At 38.7% G+C, this 20,996-nt stretch overlaps 1 protein-coding gene across 5 annotated transcripts in view; it reads right to left on the bottom strand.

The window, feature by feature from the left end:
• Window positions 1-20,996, bottom strand: part of TSPAN9 (tetraspanin 9) — a 195,719-nt gene that overhangs the window by 102,917 nt on the left and 71,806 nt on the right. For 2 of the 5 annotated variants that reach the window (XM_075509723.1, XM_075509717.1), the window contains one exon: window positions 6,767-6,846. In XM_075509723.1, the coding sequence (XP_075365838.1) occupies window positions 6,767-6,829 (63 nt within the window). In that variant the 5' untranslated portion in view covers window positions 6,830-6,846. Of the gene's footprint in view, window positions 1-6,766; window positions 7,148-14,985; window positions 15,128-17,742; window positions 17,797-20,996 lie in introns of those variants that run through there. The other 3 variants (XM_075509740.1, XM_075509733.1, XM_075509709.1) reach the window with 3 other exon arrangements.

Genomic DNA, 20,996 nt, shown 5'->3' with positions numbered 1-20,996 from the left:
CATGATTATAACCATGGCTTTATAAAAGTTGGTATCATCATTACTTTTAAAAGTTAGGGGAATTGAGACATAGAAGGCTGAAGAAATTTGCTTAAGGTCACACAGCTGGAGGATATAAGGAGTAGAACCTGAGTCATATATTTAAAGAAAGATTTAACTCTTGGAGTATGGAGGGGCAGGGAGGGCTGGAGGGGAGTAATTTGTTTTCCAATTTGAAATTCTTATTCCGCTTCTCGCTTTCAATGACTACAAACCTCCTCATATACAAATGATTAAACTAAATCCAGCAGGCTACATTATAACAGATGTATACAACAAATCTGCTTTTTGAGTCATGAATCAGCTCATCGTTTATCCAAACTAACAGACACATATGGCTTTCACACCTACCTACAGCTAGAGTAAAAACACTTCCACACTGAAGGAAAACAAAAATAATTAAAAAAAAAAAGCCACACCAAAAAATAAAACAACCTGAATAGAATATGGTGTTGGCAAAGAGTGGTTAGCGAGAGAAATGCTGTGAAAAATGCCATATTGGATGTCTTCCCTATCAAGCTGAAACAGCTTAGACCCTAAAACCAGTTATGGGGCCCTCGTCACCTGGATTAACCAGTCTAACTCAGCTCTGAAGCAAACTTTAAAATACTTTAAATTAAATTTAAAGTAAAATTTAAATTACTTTAAATTAAAACTAGTCTCAGGCCTCTAATAATGTTTGAATATTGTTCTGTAATGTCATCATACAGGTTTTTAGATGGACTTTACATCATATTCATTAGGACACCACACCATTTGAACTAAATATTACCTTTCCTTCTCCTCCCACCCAAAACACTGACATGCTAAAATGTTTATCTAATTATTCTCCCCCACTGAGGTACATGTTTGCATAGGCACACAAACAGTGCTATACCATTTGGAAGGGAAACTAAAACTAAAAGCTGGAATCTTTTCACAGCTTATAGAATCCCTACTAAAAACTGAATTCTTCCTGCTAATGTGACTGAAAACATTAGCTTTTTCCAGATTTCACTGTCTTGCTTGTTTTGTTTGGGTTTTTTTGTTTTGTTTTGGGGGAGATGTGTTTGTTTGGGGGGGGTTGTTTGTTTTTTGTTGTTTTGGTTGTTTGTTTGGTTTTTAGTAGCCTTACTTTCATGGGATTGTACCGCAATTGTCACCACACTGCTGACTTACGTCATTAGAGTCAAAATGTGACAGAAGTAAATATCACTATTATGTCAAGAGACAAGCATCCTAGGGTCACTCACTGTCTCTCCCTGTCATTATTCCCTGTGTCAGAAAATGGGGAATACCAGATAATGCAGCCAGAGGGAAGACAACAAAAAAGAGAGAACTTGAATGTGTTTCGTATTCTAAGCTGTCTGTAGTTAGCAATTTTGTTCTCATTTCAGGGACAAACTGTCGACCCCTCTTAAACCTCAGAGATTAACTTTCAGTTATGCATAGGGACAAAGTCTCTTCACAAGATTTAACTGTCTGTCCAACAGATTCAGTTAAGCATTACAGCTTTGTAATTCAAACTAAACAGTGCACTATAGTATATGTTCCAGTTTGGTGTAAATAACTATGGATTACTTTATATAAACAATTCTAAAATTCTTAGCCGCTTTACAGTACCAATAGCTCTGACAGCAGCCAGATGTAGGAATGGACATGCTCTTTTTCTTTTAGTCTGATCTGAGACTTTAGTAAAAGTGACCTGCACGGCTGCTGTACCACTGTCTTTATGCTCATTGATAAAACACGCAACATTGTTTTTAATCTACAGGAAAAAATATTAATTAGTCCCACTATAAGATTAAATTAGACAAATAAATAATGCAGAAAAATACTCTTCAGGAGCAATAGTCTTTATCTATTATTTTAATAACAGAGTATCAGTGAAAAATTTGCTATATTTGACTTTTTGCTGCTACTTCTGGACAGCAAGTTTCCAGCCCATCTTTTTCTCTTCTAGTCTTACATTTAGAGAAAGGAAAATGCTCCCAACCTATTATAAAATTTATTTTGAAACTGAGTATTAAATATCTGAATTTGTAAATTTGACTCCATTTAACTTAGATAAATCATAACTTCTGCCTATAATTATACCATTAATAAATAGGTATTATACCTATCAGATTTTTTGGTAGCAGTTTAAATATAAACAATTTAACAAATAAACCACATTAAAGATCTTCTTGACTATACTTAGCTTTTCCTTAGCTCTTCCTCAAACACAGAAGATCAGAGATTTAATAATCTTGCCATATGTTCCCCCAATAAAATGCATTTTATATTAAAATTAAGCAATACTAAAAATCTAACAAGATGTGTATTATGAATGCTTCACTGTATGTGGACTCATTAACCTTAGTCAAATGAATAGAACAACCCAAAATTTCACCATGACCACTGTCTACTTGCAAAGTTCTCCAGTGAAGCTTTGATAACTTATTCCTATCACTTCAAAATTTCCCTTTTAGGACCATATAAAATTGTCATTTCATGAGTGAAATTTCTTCTTAAAATTTATGTTTTATAGAATTTCCATTTTATAGCCAGTAAGATTTTCTGATACATTTTGTGAAAATAATTATTGTAATCCTTTTCTCCAATGAAACAATGAAGTGAAATCTACCCTAGAAAGACATATACCCTAATGTTTATATTTGGTGATTACCTTTTTTGACAATTAAGCTTCTATCTGTAGAATCAAAAATCAATATTTTATTTCTTCTGCAGAGCTATATTGGCTACTTTGCAATCTCCATATCTTTGCACATAAATATTCTTGAAGGCAAACTAAATCAGCTAACATTTGTAGTTGCCCAGTCCCTTTGCAAAACATATTATGCACTTAGGATGAATTCAGTGTAAATCATCATCCTAGCCATACAATTAAATACTATAAGCTTCCTTAACCCTCAGCTCAGACTTTCCTAATCTCTAAAAGAAAGCAATGCCAGATGGCCAAGAACAACTGTTAAGAATCAGAGGGCCACAGAGAAATACCTGAAGCTCTTAGTGATATGGTAGAGAAACACCTTCTGTTTCAACTTACTGCTGGGCCCCGCTTAGATCAATTTGCTTTTCAGAACTCATATGCGATCCTTCCACGTTAACTAATACACATGCTACTAATTTTCAAAAACTGTATTTTGTTGTCATTAATCTAATTCACAAACACTGAATTCTTGCTGGGCAGAAACAATGCACCACCTCTTTATCGTAGTTATCACAGCGACAGTATGTTTGCTACATAATGACAGAGAATCCACTAACCACTGCACTTCTCCATCACCTTCAAACATATACATGTATATACTTGTATATGTATATATATATATATATATATAAATATACAAAATGTGTTCGATATAAAAATAATGTGTATAATATATAATAGTATATTCGAATATATTCAGGTATATTCAAATTATATTCAGATATAATCTTCAAATATATATGAACTGGCTGCCAGGCTGGAGGAGTAGTATAGCTCGCTGCCACATGAGGGACAGATTAGGTCCCAGCCTTTCTCTCTGTGCCAAGAAGCAAATAATGGAAAAAGATTCCTCTTTTTCTATAGAAGAACATCCTTCTTCGGGCCAACACTGAGAATCATTCAAGACAATAGTGGCCAGCATTCTGGGATGCCAAAGGATATGACTAGTCTTCATTTTCAGAGGAAGCATCTCAGAAACACCATTTTACTATGGCAGAACAACACTTCCCATGAGACGGGCTTTCTGCTACCACAGGCTCGGAACAATGTAGCTTTGTGGCAAGCAATCTGGTCAGGTGGATTGCCTATTGCAGCTGTACAGCTGCTAGACTGGCATCTGTTTAAAGACTCTCTGAAACACAGTTTTTCCACCTCTGTTTCCAGTTGCCTAAATCAGTTCCTGGAAAAAAAAAAAAAAAAAAATGTGTCTTGCCTTTGTCAGAAGATAACAGCATGGCAGTGGTCTCCTCGCCTCTGAAGACCAGGAGTGTCATTCTGCTTTGAATTACAGGTTCAGAAAATTTCATGCTTAAAAATAAGTCTTCTCTTTTTAAAAATAAATCACCTTCCATTACAAAAGATGATAGTCACTGCTCAAGAGCAGGCCACAACTTCATGTTTTTGGACTTGGGTTTCATAACAGAAATGCAGAAGAAAGCAATGAGAACAGGCAAACCTGGGAATGGAAAAAAAGGGTTAAGAAGAAAGACAGGACTGAAATAGCAGGGAGTGCTTCAGGACAGGGTAGGAGCAGAGGGCACTGGCAGAGCTGCGTGGCGAGCCCAGGGCTGGGCTAGCAGGAGAGTTCAGGGCAGGAGTGAGATATACTGCAAGTGCAGTGTCAGCAAGGAGCACATACAGAGCCAAATATCCAAAACCTGTCAGACATAGTAGAACTAATGTAGGTTCCAGGTACAAAGCCAGAGGCAGTCAACTACAGAACACCTGCCTGTAGTATGCTTCATTCTAGCTCGTGTTTCCATGAGTAAAAAGACATGATAACATTATTCATTTGAATGGCTCAAGGCAATAAAATAGCCTGGTTAAGAAAAATAAGAATCTAGCAAGACTGCAGTCCTCTGGAAGGATGCATGGAAACATCAAGATTGTCTTGCAAAATTGAGTATAAGAAAGCTAAAGTGAAGAAAGGGGAACTTCTGAACAATTTAAACCAGGCTGGTGCATCAAATTTCTGTTGTAAACTATTTTGAAAAGTGCCTGACATCTTGCATTTAGCATTTTTCTATAATCTCTCAGATTCACCATTCCAGAGTATCATTTTCATTCTGTATAGCCTGGTTCATACAAAAAGCATTTTTTAGAATATTAGACAGAGATGTGGTGACAAAGTTTAGTAACAGAAAGAAAAGTGGTATAAGTCTCACAACAAAAGACATGGTGGGGCGGGTGTAAAGGAGATTAAGAGGTAAGAGTTGAAGAAGCACAGGGTACTGGAGAACTGTTCCAGATGGTAGGCTAGTTTTAACCTAAGAAGCAATGTGTTTGTATAAAAGTCCAGTGGGAGCTGAGCAGACAAAGATGAGCACGCAGATGAGGTCTGAAATATTTTTCCAAGTTCAAGGAACGGAAAAATGGACTCTGAAGGTTTGATGCAGAGTCAAGAAAATTGCTGCTTGGGAAGGAGATAAAAGCAAAGAAAGATATTGCATCTAAAGAGGTGAAGGGGAAGAGATACCTAATGATGGATCACAGAGGACATGAGTAATAATATCAGAAAAAAGCTGTTCCAAAACTAATCACAACATATAGCATATGAAAAAAATACTTCCAAGGCATCAAAGTAATGCAGCATTGGGTCAAATAGCCAGTTTGATATAAATCTGGTGTGTTCAAAGTGATTTATTCCAGAAATAGTTAAGGCAACTTTCTGGTAGGGTTTGTGTACAGAAAAGAAAAAAAATTTATAAAATCACAAGTGAACTTTGATCAGATGTTCTTCAGTGACCATTTCTACCTTTCTATTTAAGGAAGACCCCCACAAGTTCAGTGATTGCAGCATTTCAGTCTGTTACTGATAAAAGCTCACTGTTGCATGAGTGGTTCAACACCACACCAAATCTCCCATTAACTCTTGCTCTTAAAGGTTATTTCAGTAAGTGGGTCAAGATAAACAGAGAAGCTGCTAGTAAGACTTCTAATTTGAACAATGGTATCTCTACACCAGAGGCAGCTATCTGAACTAGACTGTTAATGCCCCTTTTTCCAAAATAAATCCAGGGATAGTGTTTTAATTTATTTATGAGGCATATTGTATATTTCTGGATCACAACCATGAATTATTTTGTTGATGTGCTCAAGCTTTGCAACCATCAGGAAAGCAGTGACCTTTGATTTCAAACTAAGCAAACCATTTCATATTGGGCTATATTCATGCACATTCAGTCTTTCAATTAGCCTGCAATTTCCTCAACAATACTATTCACTCAAGGATGCCTAGCTGCCAGATGACTTAACTTTTCTTCCCTCCCTTGTACGTGACAATACTTTGCTCAAAGTAGCCATTATGTTTTTAACTTGTTTGCTGAGGCATTGCCTCAGCAAACTCCTCATGCCTCTGGGCTGATGGAGGAAAATCAATTTTGATCCCCCAGAAGCAAGTGCAAGTCTCCAACTTAACACGCCAATGTGGACAACTGCAGCTGAAACTGAATCCAGATTAATTCACCATTCCAGTCATTTCACATTTATGCTGATACTGTACGAGGTTAGAACATACGTGATTTATTGGTTTTAATTGGAGAAATGGGACAGAACTTCCTTCAAATGAAAAAGCAGTTTGTCAAATAAAGTTTACAAAAAGCAAATGAGATTTGTGATGACAATGAGAATGTACTTCAAATATAAATTAACCTGCAGCTTAATGCAACACAAGGTATTACAACAGAATGCAAAAATCCTACCACTGCAGGATCTTAATGCTACAATAATTCTGCTCTTCCTTAAAGGGCAACAATTCTGCCCTTTCTTAGATAACGCAGTTCAAAACACATGTTAGAATGGATAGTTTGAGGAATTAGTAGCCAAACTACAGTAACCAGGTGGTAATAAAGATATAGGAAGCATGTACATTTTCCCAACAGACACAAGTTTAACACTGAAAATATTCCAAGCAGGTATGAGAGAGAGGGAGGGGAGGGAGGAACTTACTGTACTGCTTCAAAGATGCACTATACACATAATGCAGCAGTACAGGATACACTAACGAATGAAGGCAACTGAAAAGGCAGTACTCACCCAAAATATTAAATTGAAAAGGAACATCATGTATTTCAAACAACACAGGCAGCCTCTTGCCATGTTGCACTTCTTAAATTCTAAAAGGAAAACAAAGGATAGATCCAGGTAAAAGACCACGTATTTGCTGCCTTTGGGTGCACTGTATTTGTCACTTTTTACGCCAGTCCCAGTCCCAACGCCGGTCCCAGTTCCGACCCCAGTGTGGCTCTGTGTGCGTGATCCAGTTGTACCATAGAAAGCTCCAGCAGTAAAACCTCGACCAAATTGCCTCCCTGAGGTAGAAGGTTTAGCAAAATCTGAGTCTTTGCTATCCAAAGATGGACTCCGGTGAATTGAAGAATCCTCACTACTTGACTTCTCCATGATCTCTCTTTTCACAGTTGTCAGATTTAATGTATAGCATCTCTCAGCATTAAATGCAGTGCCTTGCAAATGCCACAGTGCGATAAGAGCTGCCTGTGTTTTGCTTCTCTTTTTCTTCGTACATAAATCAGATAATCACTGCAGAATTTATTCACTGCATTGTTGCTGGTTTTATTTTTTATAGCAATGTAGGCTGTACTCTGTCTATCTGTGGCATGGATTTATACATGAATATCCCATGCAAGAGCATACTTATGATTTATCTTGATGAATCAGTTATGCAGAACTTCGATTTTTATTCAAAAGAGCCATAAGCTCTTTCTCTCCGCTCCTAGTCTACAGCCCTCTAATCTATAGGCAGCAGATGGTCCTTGCATCCATTTCCAAAAAGCTTCTGCAGTACACCTGGGAGACTATCCTCGAGCCGGAGCACTTTCCTTGCTCTCAGCTTCCCTCTCTGTATCTCTCTGACTCTCTCTCACACGCTGTCTTTTTTCTTTCCACCCATTTGCAGTATCTCATTCAGTAACCAGCTATCAGAGCGCACTCTGTGTTTCACTGCTGTTGCCGTGAAATCATCAGCAACTGCAACCACTGGGCATTTCCCACAGAAATCCCTGACCTAACTATCGAGTAATAAATCTACCCTCCTGCTTGCTCCTCCCCTCTGCTTTCCATTGGGCCAGTTAGCAGAAGCCTTCTCTCCCAGGGCACGCCTCCATGACATAATATCTTTAATAGGATTAGAATTACTCTTGACTATACAAGTGCACAACAGAAAATCTCTTTAAATGTCAAGTACTGTTTAGCTGTTTATGAGCTAGAACTGCGAGGCAGTGATACTCCTTTAATGCAATAAAATACTGGAAAAGTACGGATTAGATAGACAGGTGCTAACCTCTCCCTGCTCATTAAATTAACAGTGACTTACATTTTTTTTCTGGCTTAAACAAATGCCATGGGACAAGGAACTGGAATAGACTAGCACCCAGCATACACTGAATAGGCACATGTCTCAGTTATACATGCACATAATGTGACGCCATCCCCTGCGATATAATTAACCATAACCAGAAAAGCAGAGCTGCTGTCTCTTATGGGATCATCAATCAATTCTTAAAACTCTTGAAATGTAAGGAGATCTGAACCTGCAGCTCTATTTAACTAGTATGTCAGATATTGTTCTTGTGTATGGTAATAAGCCATCTTACATCACAGGTAGTCTGTGAACTAGAAAACACTGACCCAAATGCCACATTTCTTTTCCAGACAGTAGTGCAACATGCCTGCTAGCACTCTGAAACCGAGAGGGCACAACCGTGCATGAGCGTCTGTGCGTATGTGTGCAAGTGCCTGGAGGGGAGGAAGAGAAATACTTCAGGTCACACATGGTGCTTCCAAATTCGTCATTTTGTCATAAGCGTAAAAGCAGTGCACTGATGGTGCAAAGTGATACAGCAGATTTAAAATGCAGGTTGTTCTTTTCTTTTTGTAAAGAAAGAAACCATATTAGGAGGCCGCTATGAAAGAAATACAGCTACCAGGGAAAGCAAAAATTATGCACAGTTTTCAACTGACCCTTTCACGTGCACAGTATAATGCACTGTTAATTATTTTATCAGGTATCTTTGAGAAAAGATAATATAATGTTTATTCAATCTTAGATATATATGCCCAAAAGCCCCTTAAAATTCTGTAATTTTTATGTAACAACATCAGAATCAACACACTAAAGCAGTGCTGTAACTTTCTTGACAGGCTTTTTCTAAGAAAAGATCCTTCCGCCATAAAGTACTTCATGCCATGAAATATCCAGTGTTTGTATGTGTAATATCTTTCTCTCGCCTCTTCTGCTCTAGAATAACATTTTAACAACAGGCAGGCCCAAGCCTATATCAACAGTGTTTATTCACTTTGCTTTTCAAAAGTCATTTCAGAACTACCTGCATCAAATGCATCCATCAGAAAGGCGACTGCAAGATGACCACTCAGCAGAAACGGCTACACACACAACACCCAAGTAAAAAAAGATAAATTAGCAGTGACCAAAGTACAGTGGGGCATTTCTGTACACGTCTATGGTGCACACAAAAACTTCAACATGAGCAGTCATCAAGAACCAACCTTCTCAGAAAAAAACATGGAAGAGACTTGTAGGCCATGGCCAGGTACCTGCCTTGGACACCAGAGACTGCAGGATAAGTTGCACTCAAACACAAGGCAAATGACTGAGTATGGTTTTAGAAGTCTGAAAAATCTCTTCTGTTTGAAAATTCACTTACTGGCAGTGTAAAGTTGTGCCATTGCAGTCCTATGCTACAGCTACATACTTTCGGTTGTCACACAGAATTGAGCTCTCAGTCAAAAAATTATGAGAATGCACAAGTATTTTAAAGCATTTTTTCCTGTTGCACCCATTGGTTTGCCGTAAAATTTACACTGACATAGACTAGCTTCAGCAAAAAAAAAAATGCTATGCACTTGCGAGAACTAATGCAATGTAAGTATTTGCCTTAGCTTCCCACATGAAGTTACATGACAGTAATAATTAATCTGCCCTGCTCAAGGTTAAAAAACTGAAAGAATATTTTGTAATAAACAAAAGATCTCCACAAATCCAGTCAGAGTTTGTAAATAGTGGAAACATTTCTATTGGTGGTTAAAAAAAAAAAAAGCAACACAACTCTCCCTCCAAGCTTATTTTTTTCAAGTTTTCATTATTAGACCTTATTGAAGTTTTCCAGTTTTCTATTTTTGCCTTCAAATACTACAAAAGATTAGTTTTCTTTCCCATTACCTGCAATGCATCTTCCATTAAGAGTTCTCCATGACTAGTCTACATGACAGTTCATACTTCAAAACAAACAACCAAAGACACATGTATAGCCAATAGCCAGCTTCAAAATCCAAGCCTGAACAGCAAGCACTAGGGCAAACACGGTTCCAGATCAGCCTCCCCTCCCACTATGTACAAAGGAAATATATGACCCTCTTACGGTTATGCTGTTGCCACCAGGGAGACTTTACAAGCTTCAGTAACCTTCCGCCACTTGAATCTGTGGCCACGGAGCCGCTTTACAGATTAGATGCCACTTCCTCTTGCTGGAACTCTAACTCAGTGTTTATGTAGCTCAGTTAATAAATCACACAGAACTGATTATTTGCTAAAAAAAATAAGCAGTGAAAAAGCTGTAACCAGTTCATCCAGCTGTGTTTTGACTAGCCATTGCACTTAACTCTGCCTCTGATTGAGACTTCAGTGGTAGGTGTTGCTGCAAGGCCATTCAACAGCACCTTACAGTGGTCCCACCTGACAGTGTAACCTCAGCACAGGAACAAACACATTTTGCTTCACTACAGATCTCACCTCTGTTAAGTAATTAGGACATGAAAAACATTCAAAAGCTCACTCTGTATTTCATTAATCTTTGATTACTGAATCACAGAATTTTGTTGCTGAGAGATGTCTCCACATCAAGAAAATCATTTCAGTACCACACACAAATGCCTGGGACAAGGCAACGAACATCAGTCCGTCGCATCTAAATGGCTCATCCAAGTATTAAGGGTAAGAAATAAGGCCACTTTGAGACACCAAGTATGAAAATGGATGTCACAGTGGGTGTAGCAGAAAGATGGAAAGGAAGGGTGTTAGTAGTAAGGCCCAAACAACACAGCCTGGTTCTCCTACTGAAACTGATTTACTTGGTTCCCTCCTGGGAACAGTCCACCATAGTCCTCAAAATACAGATCCCAACAACTTCAGTTTTTACTGGAAGTCACAAAATATTTAATATTTTTTCTCAGTCCTTAGTTTTATCTCACCAGAACTTCAGTGCCAATTACACCCAGCTACAGTGCTCCTGAACCCCTCTGTTTGTTTCTGCGCTCTTCAGCTGGTTTTGCACAACTGGCTTGTGGAACCATGCTGCAAAACAGAGCAAAAGCTGACCAAGTTTAGACACATATTTACAACCATGTATTTACAAAGACATAATACAGATACAAAATGTATTTCAGCAATATATAAAAATTATGCTTATTTTTCCCCTTGTAAAAGTTCCAAATCCATTTTACAAGATATTCCCCTTAAATTATCTTGCTGACCCAGTGAGAGGGAGAGGGACTACAATACACAAGAACAGGAACAAACACTGAAGGGTAAACAAAAATATCTTAAGCTTTTGTTATGGTCCCCCATGATTCCTGACTTGAAAATATGAAACTCTAGGAGTTTTTAAAAAGAGAAAATAAAAACTTCAGTCACCACAATATACGAGCCATTTTACAACTTATTATATATTTTACCTTGCAATTTCTATTATGTAGGATAGTGCTACTGTCACCATTTTAAATATGGGGAACTCGAGGACCAAGACATTTGCTGAGGATGAACAGGAAATTGCTGGCAGAGAAGCAAACTTAATCTGCACCTCACATGGCTTCAGCTAGTACACTAACCATTGTACCATTCTCAAATTAATTATTTTTAGAAATCATGAGTTTTAGTAACCCTGCCACATGACTTCAGAACAATACTGAGCCCTGCAGAGACACACACAAATGCATACACTATTAAGTGTTGGTGGGATATGGTTCTTAAATTCATTCTTTTCTTTTCAATGATATTGACCAAGAACTCAATTATACAAGCCTTCCTCAGGGTACACTAGGTAGACAAAGAACCGAGATTGCTGAGTATAAACTCAATGACTACATCTTTCCAGTCACTGCTCCGAATCCTGGAAGGCCATGAGAAGGAGACATGGAACAAGAGGTGGAAAGAATAGCTTAAGACTCTGGCATACAGCTGTATACAAATGAAAACTCAGATTAAAAAAACCCACACAAGTGATTTTGGAATAAGCTTAAAGGGAAAAGAATGTCCAAAAAACCAAACTGAAATTAGTATCGCATGAGAGACAAAAACATGGAGTTCTTAGGACTTCCATGCTCCTTGGTCCACAATAAAGAGCTTACAGACTCCAGCAAGTCAAAATACCTGGAGTTCCCAGGGCTCCCAAGGCTGCAGGATTTATAACCAAAAACCTGGATGCTCTGAGGGTTGCATTCCACATGCTGGGGCCTTCCAAGCTCCCAGCTTGCATGCTGTAAATCCGAAGCATTCTGCCCATCATGGGACTGGACAGACACAAGGCAGGTTTCAAGGACAACTTTGTACAGTAGACAAGTTTTGAAACCTGCCCGTGTTTTTCAGAACCAAATATCCCAAGCCATATTTTACCTTTGACACACTTTCATTTTCCAACAGGAAAAGGCTTCCATTAGAAACAGACAGTACTACTGTAACTTCAGTTTTGGAGTCTCCAATCACTGATCATAGCTTCCCACATTATTTAGAGCATATATGAACAGCCTGTTTGTTATAAATGCTAAAAAGAATCACTACCAAGTGTTTGGAGAGGAGTGAAATGCATACTTAGTTCCTCTACTAGCATGAACAGCAGCCATTTCTAATACCTTCAGAAAACCAGCACTTCCTTGGGCGCTTGATGGACAGACAGATGATGGAGGGGGAGACTGTATTAATTAAGAAACAGACTTACTCACAGCTGGTACCTGCGATCTGACCAGTAAATGATTCTCTTTAATGTTTTGTGAGAGAGGACAGAGACAAGCTCATGCCCTTCTCTCTTCACCCTGTAGCAGGACCAAGAGTGTCCAACAGGCATCATCTGACCCTCAGTTCCACCTGCAGAAGAAAGCCACTTCCAGAGGCCAGGCAAAAGGACCTGGGACAGGTAAATGTGCATACAGCATAAGTTGGAAGGAAAACACAGACACTCAGATGGATTCTTAGAAGCTGGGCTCCACGTTCTGGGACTCCACCTAGCGTTGCCATGGCTGAAGAAAAGGAGGGCTGGCAGAGAGACAGGAGTGGGACAGCACTCCAGGATGCTGGAACCACGTGAAGGAGCACCCCTGAGAAGACACCGAGTTTGAGATCTATGGGGAAAAGATCTGTACCTACAGACAGAGGAATTGAGTGTCTAGCCACCTCAGTCCCACACCCACCTTCATCAGTCCTGACTTCACCCAGAGAAATCATCTTTCTTGAAATTGTTCCTGGAGAGGAAATGAATTAATCTGTTTCCTCTGACAAAAGAGCACTAGCATAACAGCTCATGGCTGCCTCATCAGCAACCCAGTAACGCTCCTTTCCTCCCCAAGGCAAAGAGGTAAAATCTCTTTGAATGGCCTAAACTAATACTTTCTAGTTTATACTTTTAAAGAACAGTTTATCCTTCTGACATGGGGCCCTCACTGGTGATCAAGAAAATAAGACCCCTTTATAAGACTTTCCACTGTGCCAAACATTCTATGTCATTTGGTCCCTGGGATTTCCATTAAAAATCACATACTGCCAACAGTGCATATGTGGCTGAGATTTCTCATTTAGGATTTCACACTAGAGACAGAATGAGATTCTGTCTCAAAACTGTACAAAGGAATTAGTTGTAAACCATGTCAGGGACCTTAACCCACTGTGATCAGATGCAGATGATGGCTTGATATGCTAATGCACAGGAGACATGGGAGATGAGGGTCAAAGTGCAATATGGGGTCCCGAAGCTAAGAAATTGGGATTATGTCACACTGTCATACCAGCTGTCCCTCAGGGGCCCTCAGACTGAGCAGAAAGAATGCCTGAGTTTCCAAAGCGACAGAAAAACATAACTTTATAAAAAATAGAAATCCTGCTACCTACATTTAAACTTCTAAATCAAAATATCTGCACTAGCACAAGGGTCTTTTGGGGTTTTGTTTTCACTTTACAAACAACATCATGAACTATGCTAAATCTGAAAGAAGCCCTCTAAAGATTATGTTAGAATGCAAGTCTATTTTCACCTTTAAGAACTAAAATCTAGAAAGTCTATTTATTGTTTGTTTCTGAGAAGCCCTGGAAGTCAGAGCCTTCTTGAGCTTGGCAGTGTACATATGGAGATCAAGTCAACCCATACAACAGACAGTGTAAAATCCAGGCAGAAAACAAGACATTAATAGCTGGCTCTGAATATAATAACTACATTGGACATTTTTTTTTAAAGTCCCAAAACTACCTTACCAATTCTCCCACTAGCAGGTGGGAGAAAATAGAAAATATGACGGGCAAGCGAACAGCATATGCCCAAGCAGATAGGCTTATCCTGCTGGGTAGAAGAGAGTACCAGATGCTTTGGAACAGTTTGTTTATGCCTTTTAGCACAAGAATCTGTATCCCTTTTAATTACAGGTTGTTTATCTCATCTTCTGTAGCAATGAATACATTGTTCCATCTCCATCAACAGCTAATCCTTCTTAAATTCTGCTGAGAACTCAGCCTCAATATCTTTCGGCAGTGAGTTCCATATGTTAAAAAACACAGCATCTTCCTCTTATTCGCTGTCAATATTAAGCCTTCCAGCTCCAGCCTCTGTTCCGGCATTCATACTCATCCCATAATTCATTATTTTGTAATCCCCTATTACATCCCATGTAATTTGTCCTTCATTAATCTAAGCACTTACCTTTTCAGTGTCTCCTGTTATTGAAAACTCTCTGACTCCCTAATAATTTCAGTTAACCATCTTAGGGCTTCTTTCTAACTGAGCTACGTTTATACCATAATCTTTTTCAATCTGCTGATGAAAAGATCTTCCTCTTTTTAAAGGACAAGAGCTAATATTAAAATTAATTAATTAATATTATTTTAATATTATTTTATAAAATTAATAAATAATACTAAATAATAATTGAACTATTAATGATTATTATTTTATTATTTTATCTTTTATATTAATTAATGTTAAAAATTAATTTAATAAATTCTGTTTCTATCAACACCTTACCTTTATGAAAGTGAAGTCATTCAGATTCAACAGACCTTTCTTCATCATCCCTATTGTGCTTTTCTATTTCATATTCAAAATTTGGTCTCAACATTTCAGAGTCTAACAGGAAAATCCTTGTAGTTTAAATTCTGTATCTTACCTGTAGGAGGAAAGGGGCTTTTCTCACTACAACAGCATTAGTTTAATAACAGTTACTTGTAAAATCATCAATAAGCCCATCTTCAAGTCAGGGACTCCTTGTAAAGAAGCTAACATAAGTCAAACCGAGCCTTGGCCATCAACAATGCAAATACATGTGCGGTACCAACTGCTGTCCCCTCCCAGTACACAAAAAAAGCATATGCAGAGAAGTGCTTTTTACTGCACATGGAGAAAACAGGATCAAGGGAGTAGAAAGCTGTCAACCATGGGCAGGAAGGCAGCAACATCGTACCCCTGAAATCCCCATGGGATATCACAAATCAGATCTCCAAAACCATGCTTTAAAAATTAAAGACCAAAAAAGGAAAGGAGGGGTGAGGAAGTGAGCGGGGTTCTTCTCATTTACCACCTATTTTTTGTGGAGGTAAGGTACATGATCTGAGTGCTCCTCTTCCACTCCCACTTCAAATGACAGTCTAGATTTTTATGTCTTCCCAATTGACTACACATTAAAGAAAGCTAGCAAAGAGAGCAGAAGACTTTTGCCTATCATGAGAGATGGCATCCCTTCTTCCTCTTGGACAGTGTAGGAGGACTTAATTAATACAAGAACTCTTCTAACCCTGTCCAATGGGTACCAGTCCCTTGAACAAAATCAGGTGTATGTTCTTTAACCTCTGTTCTAATGAGGCTGTCTTTCACCAGCAGTCTGCTGTTCTGAATTAACTGACAGCTGGTGTCTATGTATTAACAGAACTATTAAACTTTAAAACAAACAAATTAAAAAAAAAAACCTCATACATATGGCTCCACCTGAAGAAAGAACAACGAGAATGATGTGAGCATTCGTTTTTAAAAGGCAGTACACATCTCTGAAACCTCCTCAATTATGCCATGAAGGAACATTTCTAGGCACATTCCTTTCACAATTGAGTGAATTCTTTCATTGCTCAAATATTCAGTTTTTGGCACTTAAGCATAAACAGGTGTGATTCCATGAATGGAGACATTTAAAACCACTACGTCAGGGCTGGCAGAGACACAGATGTCTACAATGGGCAGCAAACTTACACCATTATTTTAAGCTCCCTTGCCCATTAACTCATCACCAGCCCCAGCCTCCAGTTTAAGACATCACTGAAAGTGACAGACTGATTGCCTTACTGGAGAGCAATCCCCTCAGAGATGTGTGAGTTACCAAAAGGCTGTTTACCAGCAGCATTTCCAAGCAAAACCTGATCCCAGGTTCCACCTTCAGGTCAACAAGACACAGCTTTCATAAAGGAGTCAAGCTGCCAAATGAATTAAGTACCTGACCAGAGCCAGTAGCCTCTCTGCTGAAAGTTGTCAGCAGAGGAGGCTGAGTTCAAGCCACAATACAAGGTTCCCCGCTGCTTGGCCCCCAGTGTGACCCAGGGCAGAAATGTCTGGAAACAAGGGTGGGATCTCGCCTCTACAGCCATTCAGTTCCCAGCCTGCTCCCGGCCCTCCCCGAGGTCTACCAACTGTGGTAACAAACTACATTGCCTAACAATTCTGCAGACATACCTCCTTTTGTCTTTCAAGGGAGACATTCCTGAATTCATGAGAAACAGTTTTTGAATAATTCAAGAAAACTCAAACATACCTGAAGTGCCATTAACAGCACTTCTCAAGTTCTGATCAAACCACTGCGTAACAGCCACATTTCATCCTGCTGGTTTGAGCTGGACTCTTTTCTATGGCTTCCAACAAACTTCCACAACATCTAGCCAGAGCAAAGTCCATAGACTCCTTCCTGTCTTGAAGCTCTTTATATTTATAAAAACAATCCTATCTGAGCATCTGCATCTGCCCTTGCAATAAAGCTTATCTACTCTCACAATAAAGCTTGCATGTTGTGTGGTAACGCTGTGGGATATGGTCAACTTCCACGTTAAAAATAGGATGTGCCTGTAATGTAACAGTCATGCAATTAATGCTTTTTGCTTTGCCAACAACAACAGTGTCAGATTTAAATCCCAAGAGGAGGCAGATACTTTAGCCACCTTACTCATCTCACAAGAATGAGGCTAAATGGTTCTCATCCATTCTGCATGAGATTCAAGAAAGGGTGTAAAAATGAAACCAAGGTAAACCTCTTACTATAATCCAGCAGGTTTATGTAACAGTGCTGCTATTCATGAGCTTTGTGATCGATGTCAGCTCTTATTACAAGGGTGTGAGAGATTTAAAATGACAAAGGAGGAAAAGAAAGGGAAAAAAATCACGGTATAGTTTGACATTACCTTGTCTGTCGAGCCACAAAAAAACATGCAGCAGTTCAATTACCTGATTTACAGTAGGAGCTACTTAACTTTACAGTATATTAATTAATGAGCTTTTGTAAAGGCAGAAGTATAAGGGCAAAACATAGTTTTATGCCCTTATCCACATTAAGGAGGACTCATTTACACTTGGTGAGAATGCTGTGTGCTAGCTGCAATACCAGGCATTCAGAGCCTAATATGGGGTGTAAAGAATGGATGCAAGCATGTTTGACTCTTTCCCAAAAGCCAAGCCCACATTCACTTGAGTTTTGAAAAAGTTTATTTGTACCACCAGTGTCTCTCAGAGATGAGAAAACCAAGATACCCTTGATCAGCAGCCAGAAACTAAGAACCTTGCAAAAATTCCTCACAGTGGCATCTGAAAGACAAAAAAGTGGGTTTTGGAGGGGAGAATTACTTGTGTCATTCAATCTGCTCTGATCTACTTAAGCGTGTAACAAGTATGCGGTAGTTACAGTATGAAATATCAATTGGCCTTTAGAAGCAGCACTTTGTTAATTCATCACAGGCAGATATCTTCCATTTACAAATTAATTGGGACACTGGCATTTTGTTTCAGAAGCAACCAACACAATGCTTCATGCTATGCTCTGCAGACTGGTTCAGAGGAATCTATCAAATACATGGCCATAAATGCTTAGTAAATGATGTGTATCCAGACAGGTTTTTAAACAACATGAACTAAACTAAGGGCTTCCAAAATGCAATACCACATAAGGGTAGACAGTACTAGTTTTGGTCCAAATACACCTTGTAGGAGTCAAATTAGATGCTCATGGCAACGATATGTATATGATCTTTCTCTCTTCTCTCCTAAATGTCCAAGACTAGACTAATTGCAAACTTAACCTAATTTACTGAAAAGGCTTTCCAGACTTCTTCCCTTCAGAAGAACAAGTTAATAGTAAATCTGCAATAATATAATCCATATGGTAATGTTTTGTTTGCTTTTGTTTTTGTTTTAACCCTATAATCTCAGTGTCTATAAAACAGATCTATAAGGTTTGGACATCAATGCCCCTAACATGAAAGATACTTTGCTCCCTAGATTTTATCCAGCCTATGGGATCTCCTTCTGTGTTATTTTTTGCATATGCTCATTTCTTATGTTGCACTACTACCTTTGTTCTGGCCAGAAGAAACACAAAATTCTCTCAGGCCACCCAGACACTTTTCAGAAGAGTTTTAAGAACTCATCATCCTATCCCATATCTGAAACCCAACTTTTCTAAATTGACCACATCTCAGTCTTCTCCTCCCCCACCTCCTTCTGTGCTGTTGGTTTTATTACAGGACACTCCATTAAAAGATTCTGTATGTTTGTCTCTTTTTGAAGAAATACTATACTCAAATACACAGCTTTAAACGTGATTCCAACCAAAACCTGATTGCATAAACTGCACTCTGAAATCCCATGTTTCTTGTATTCCAAGGATTGCTAAATCAAGTCATGTCCCTTCCCTATGTTTTTTTCTTTTAAATCAACTTGAATGCTTTCTGCCCTGTACACTGAAAACAAAGGTTCAGAAATTGTAACTATGGTAAGTAATTTGGCCTGAGACTGAAAATAAAGAAGAAGAAAAAAACTCTTCTTTCTCCCCAACAGCTGTACCACTGGAACTCTGTAGGTTTAAAGGAAACAAAAAGCAATAAAAGCTTAATCAATAGAATCAGGAGTTATGGATCTCTGAACATACAAAGGGAACAGAGCTGATGAATTGGAAGGTGCAGTTTCTCTTTCTACACAGAATATTTTTCCAAACAGAACGATGCTTTGCACCTGTCCTGTAATTTGATACCAGGTTTATGTATTATGCTGCAAAAAAGACTAAGAAAGTGTCTTGATCATTTCAAAGAAACCTTACTCCAGTTCAGTGCCTCCCAAAGAGCGCCTATCGCTATTCTGTAGCACTTTTAGCTCCATTTATACAGATGTCTCAGTTTTGTCCCTACGTAATACATCTGCTATGTTTATATAGTCTCTCTCAAATATCGATGATCTCTAACTGAGTCTAAAAGACTACATCAATACCAAGCTGTAGGCGGGGAGGGGGGAGTAATGAATTCTTCCCTATGAATTGTTCCCTAATGAATTGTTCCCAGGCACCAGAGCCTTCAAAACGTCTATCACAGAACTATCTTGATACATTTTAAACATCCTTCATTATTTAAGATCCGGTTATTTTTATTTTAATATAAAGAACAAATACTTAAAAGCCAAAGAATCCAAAACAGATTTCTACACAGTGTCCTGCATTCTCAAACAGTGAAAAAAAAACCCACACCACTTAAGGCCTGCCATGGTACACTGCTCCGTTATTGCTGCAAAGTTCTGTCAACCAGATTCCCTCTCAGATTTCACAGGCTGGTCACAGTAGCTCTTATGCACAATCTGTAAACCACATTTTTAAAGCAACCAGGGACCCTTCAAAATGAAAAGCCAGATACACATTATTGATGCACATTTCTCAATACTGGAAAATCTTAAAGCATTGACTTCTATTACGGAAGATAAAAGATACAGAATTAGGGACAGAATTCCAAATGAAGATACCCTCAAGAGAAGCTACACGCTATTTTGAAATAAAACTTCTGGCTCATAAAATGTTAATATTAGGGCTTTAGGCAGACACTAAGGTCAGGACAGATGTGCTCTCTCATATTTAAAAGACTCTCACTTTTCAGAAAGCTAATCAATGTCTTCCAATAGCTAAAAGGCTGTTACAGAAGATGGTGGTACTTTGTTCACAAGGATGCATGTTGGCAGGACAAGAAATAAGTTGCTCAGGGGAAAATTTGGTCTGGATATAAGGGGAAAAAAACCTTCAGTGGGAGAACAATTAAACATTGGAATAGATTGCTTAGAGAGACGGTAGAATCTCCCTCACTGGAAATATTCAAGACTCAGCTTGACAAGGACCTGGATAACCTAAACTGAGGCCCTGCTTTCAACAGAAGGTTGGACCACATGGTCTCCAGCGTCTCTTTCCAACCTAGACTTTGCTGTGATTCTCACATTTTGTCCTAATATCCAAAACTTGAGTCAGTCACTGACCCCAAAGATGGGCTGTGCAATTCCCTATCACAGCATAACGCCTCCCTGGAGTGCAAAAGACTGACACTAAACTCCATGGTGCAGAGCTCTCTACAGACAGAGTAGTAGTGACTTGCTTACAATATATGTACAATTGCAGGCACTGAAAAACTGGCAAACTCAAATTGCTATCACTCTGATGAGGGGGGAAAAAAAAGACATGTTTCTTATCACTAGCTAGATTTGACAAATTAAGAACATCCTCATCCTATCAATTGAGTATCTACAGATCATAAAGCCTGTCTGATCTGTGTGAAATAATTTGGTAGTTATCCTTTCTAATCTGTTAACTACTGTCTTCTTGAAAAACATGTTTAACAGAAGAAATGACACAACAAATTCCAGTCTTTCCCATCATCATGTTCTGCAGGTTTTTTGCCCTACTGGAGTGTGAATCCCATACAGGGGTGTATTTGTCAGAATGCAGGACCTTCCCCAAGGAAAGGAATGTAATTTATTTGCAA

The sequence above is a fragment of the Mycteria americana genome, chromosome 1 (assembly GCF_035582795.1).
Source record: "Mycteria americana isolate JAX WOST 10 ecotype Jacksonville Zoo and Gardens chromosome 1, USCA_MyAme_1.0, whole genome shotgun sequence".
Classification (NCBI taxonomy): domain Eukaryota; kingdom Metazoa; phylum Chordata; class Aves; order Ciconiiformes; family Ciconiidae; genus Mycteria; species Mycteria americana.
The sequence above is the reverse complement of the archived record's forward strand: the minus strand, read 5'-3'. Positions and strand labels throughout refer to the sequence as shown.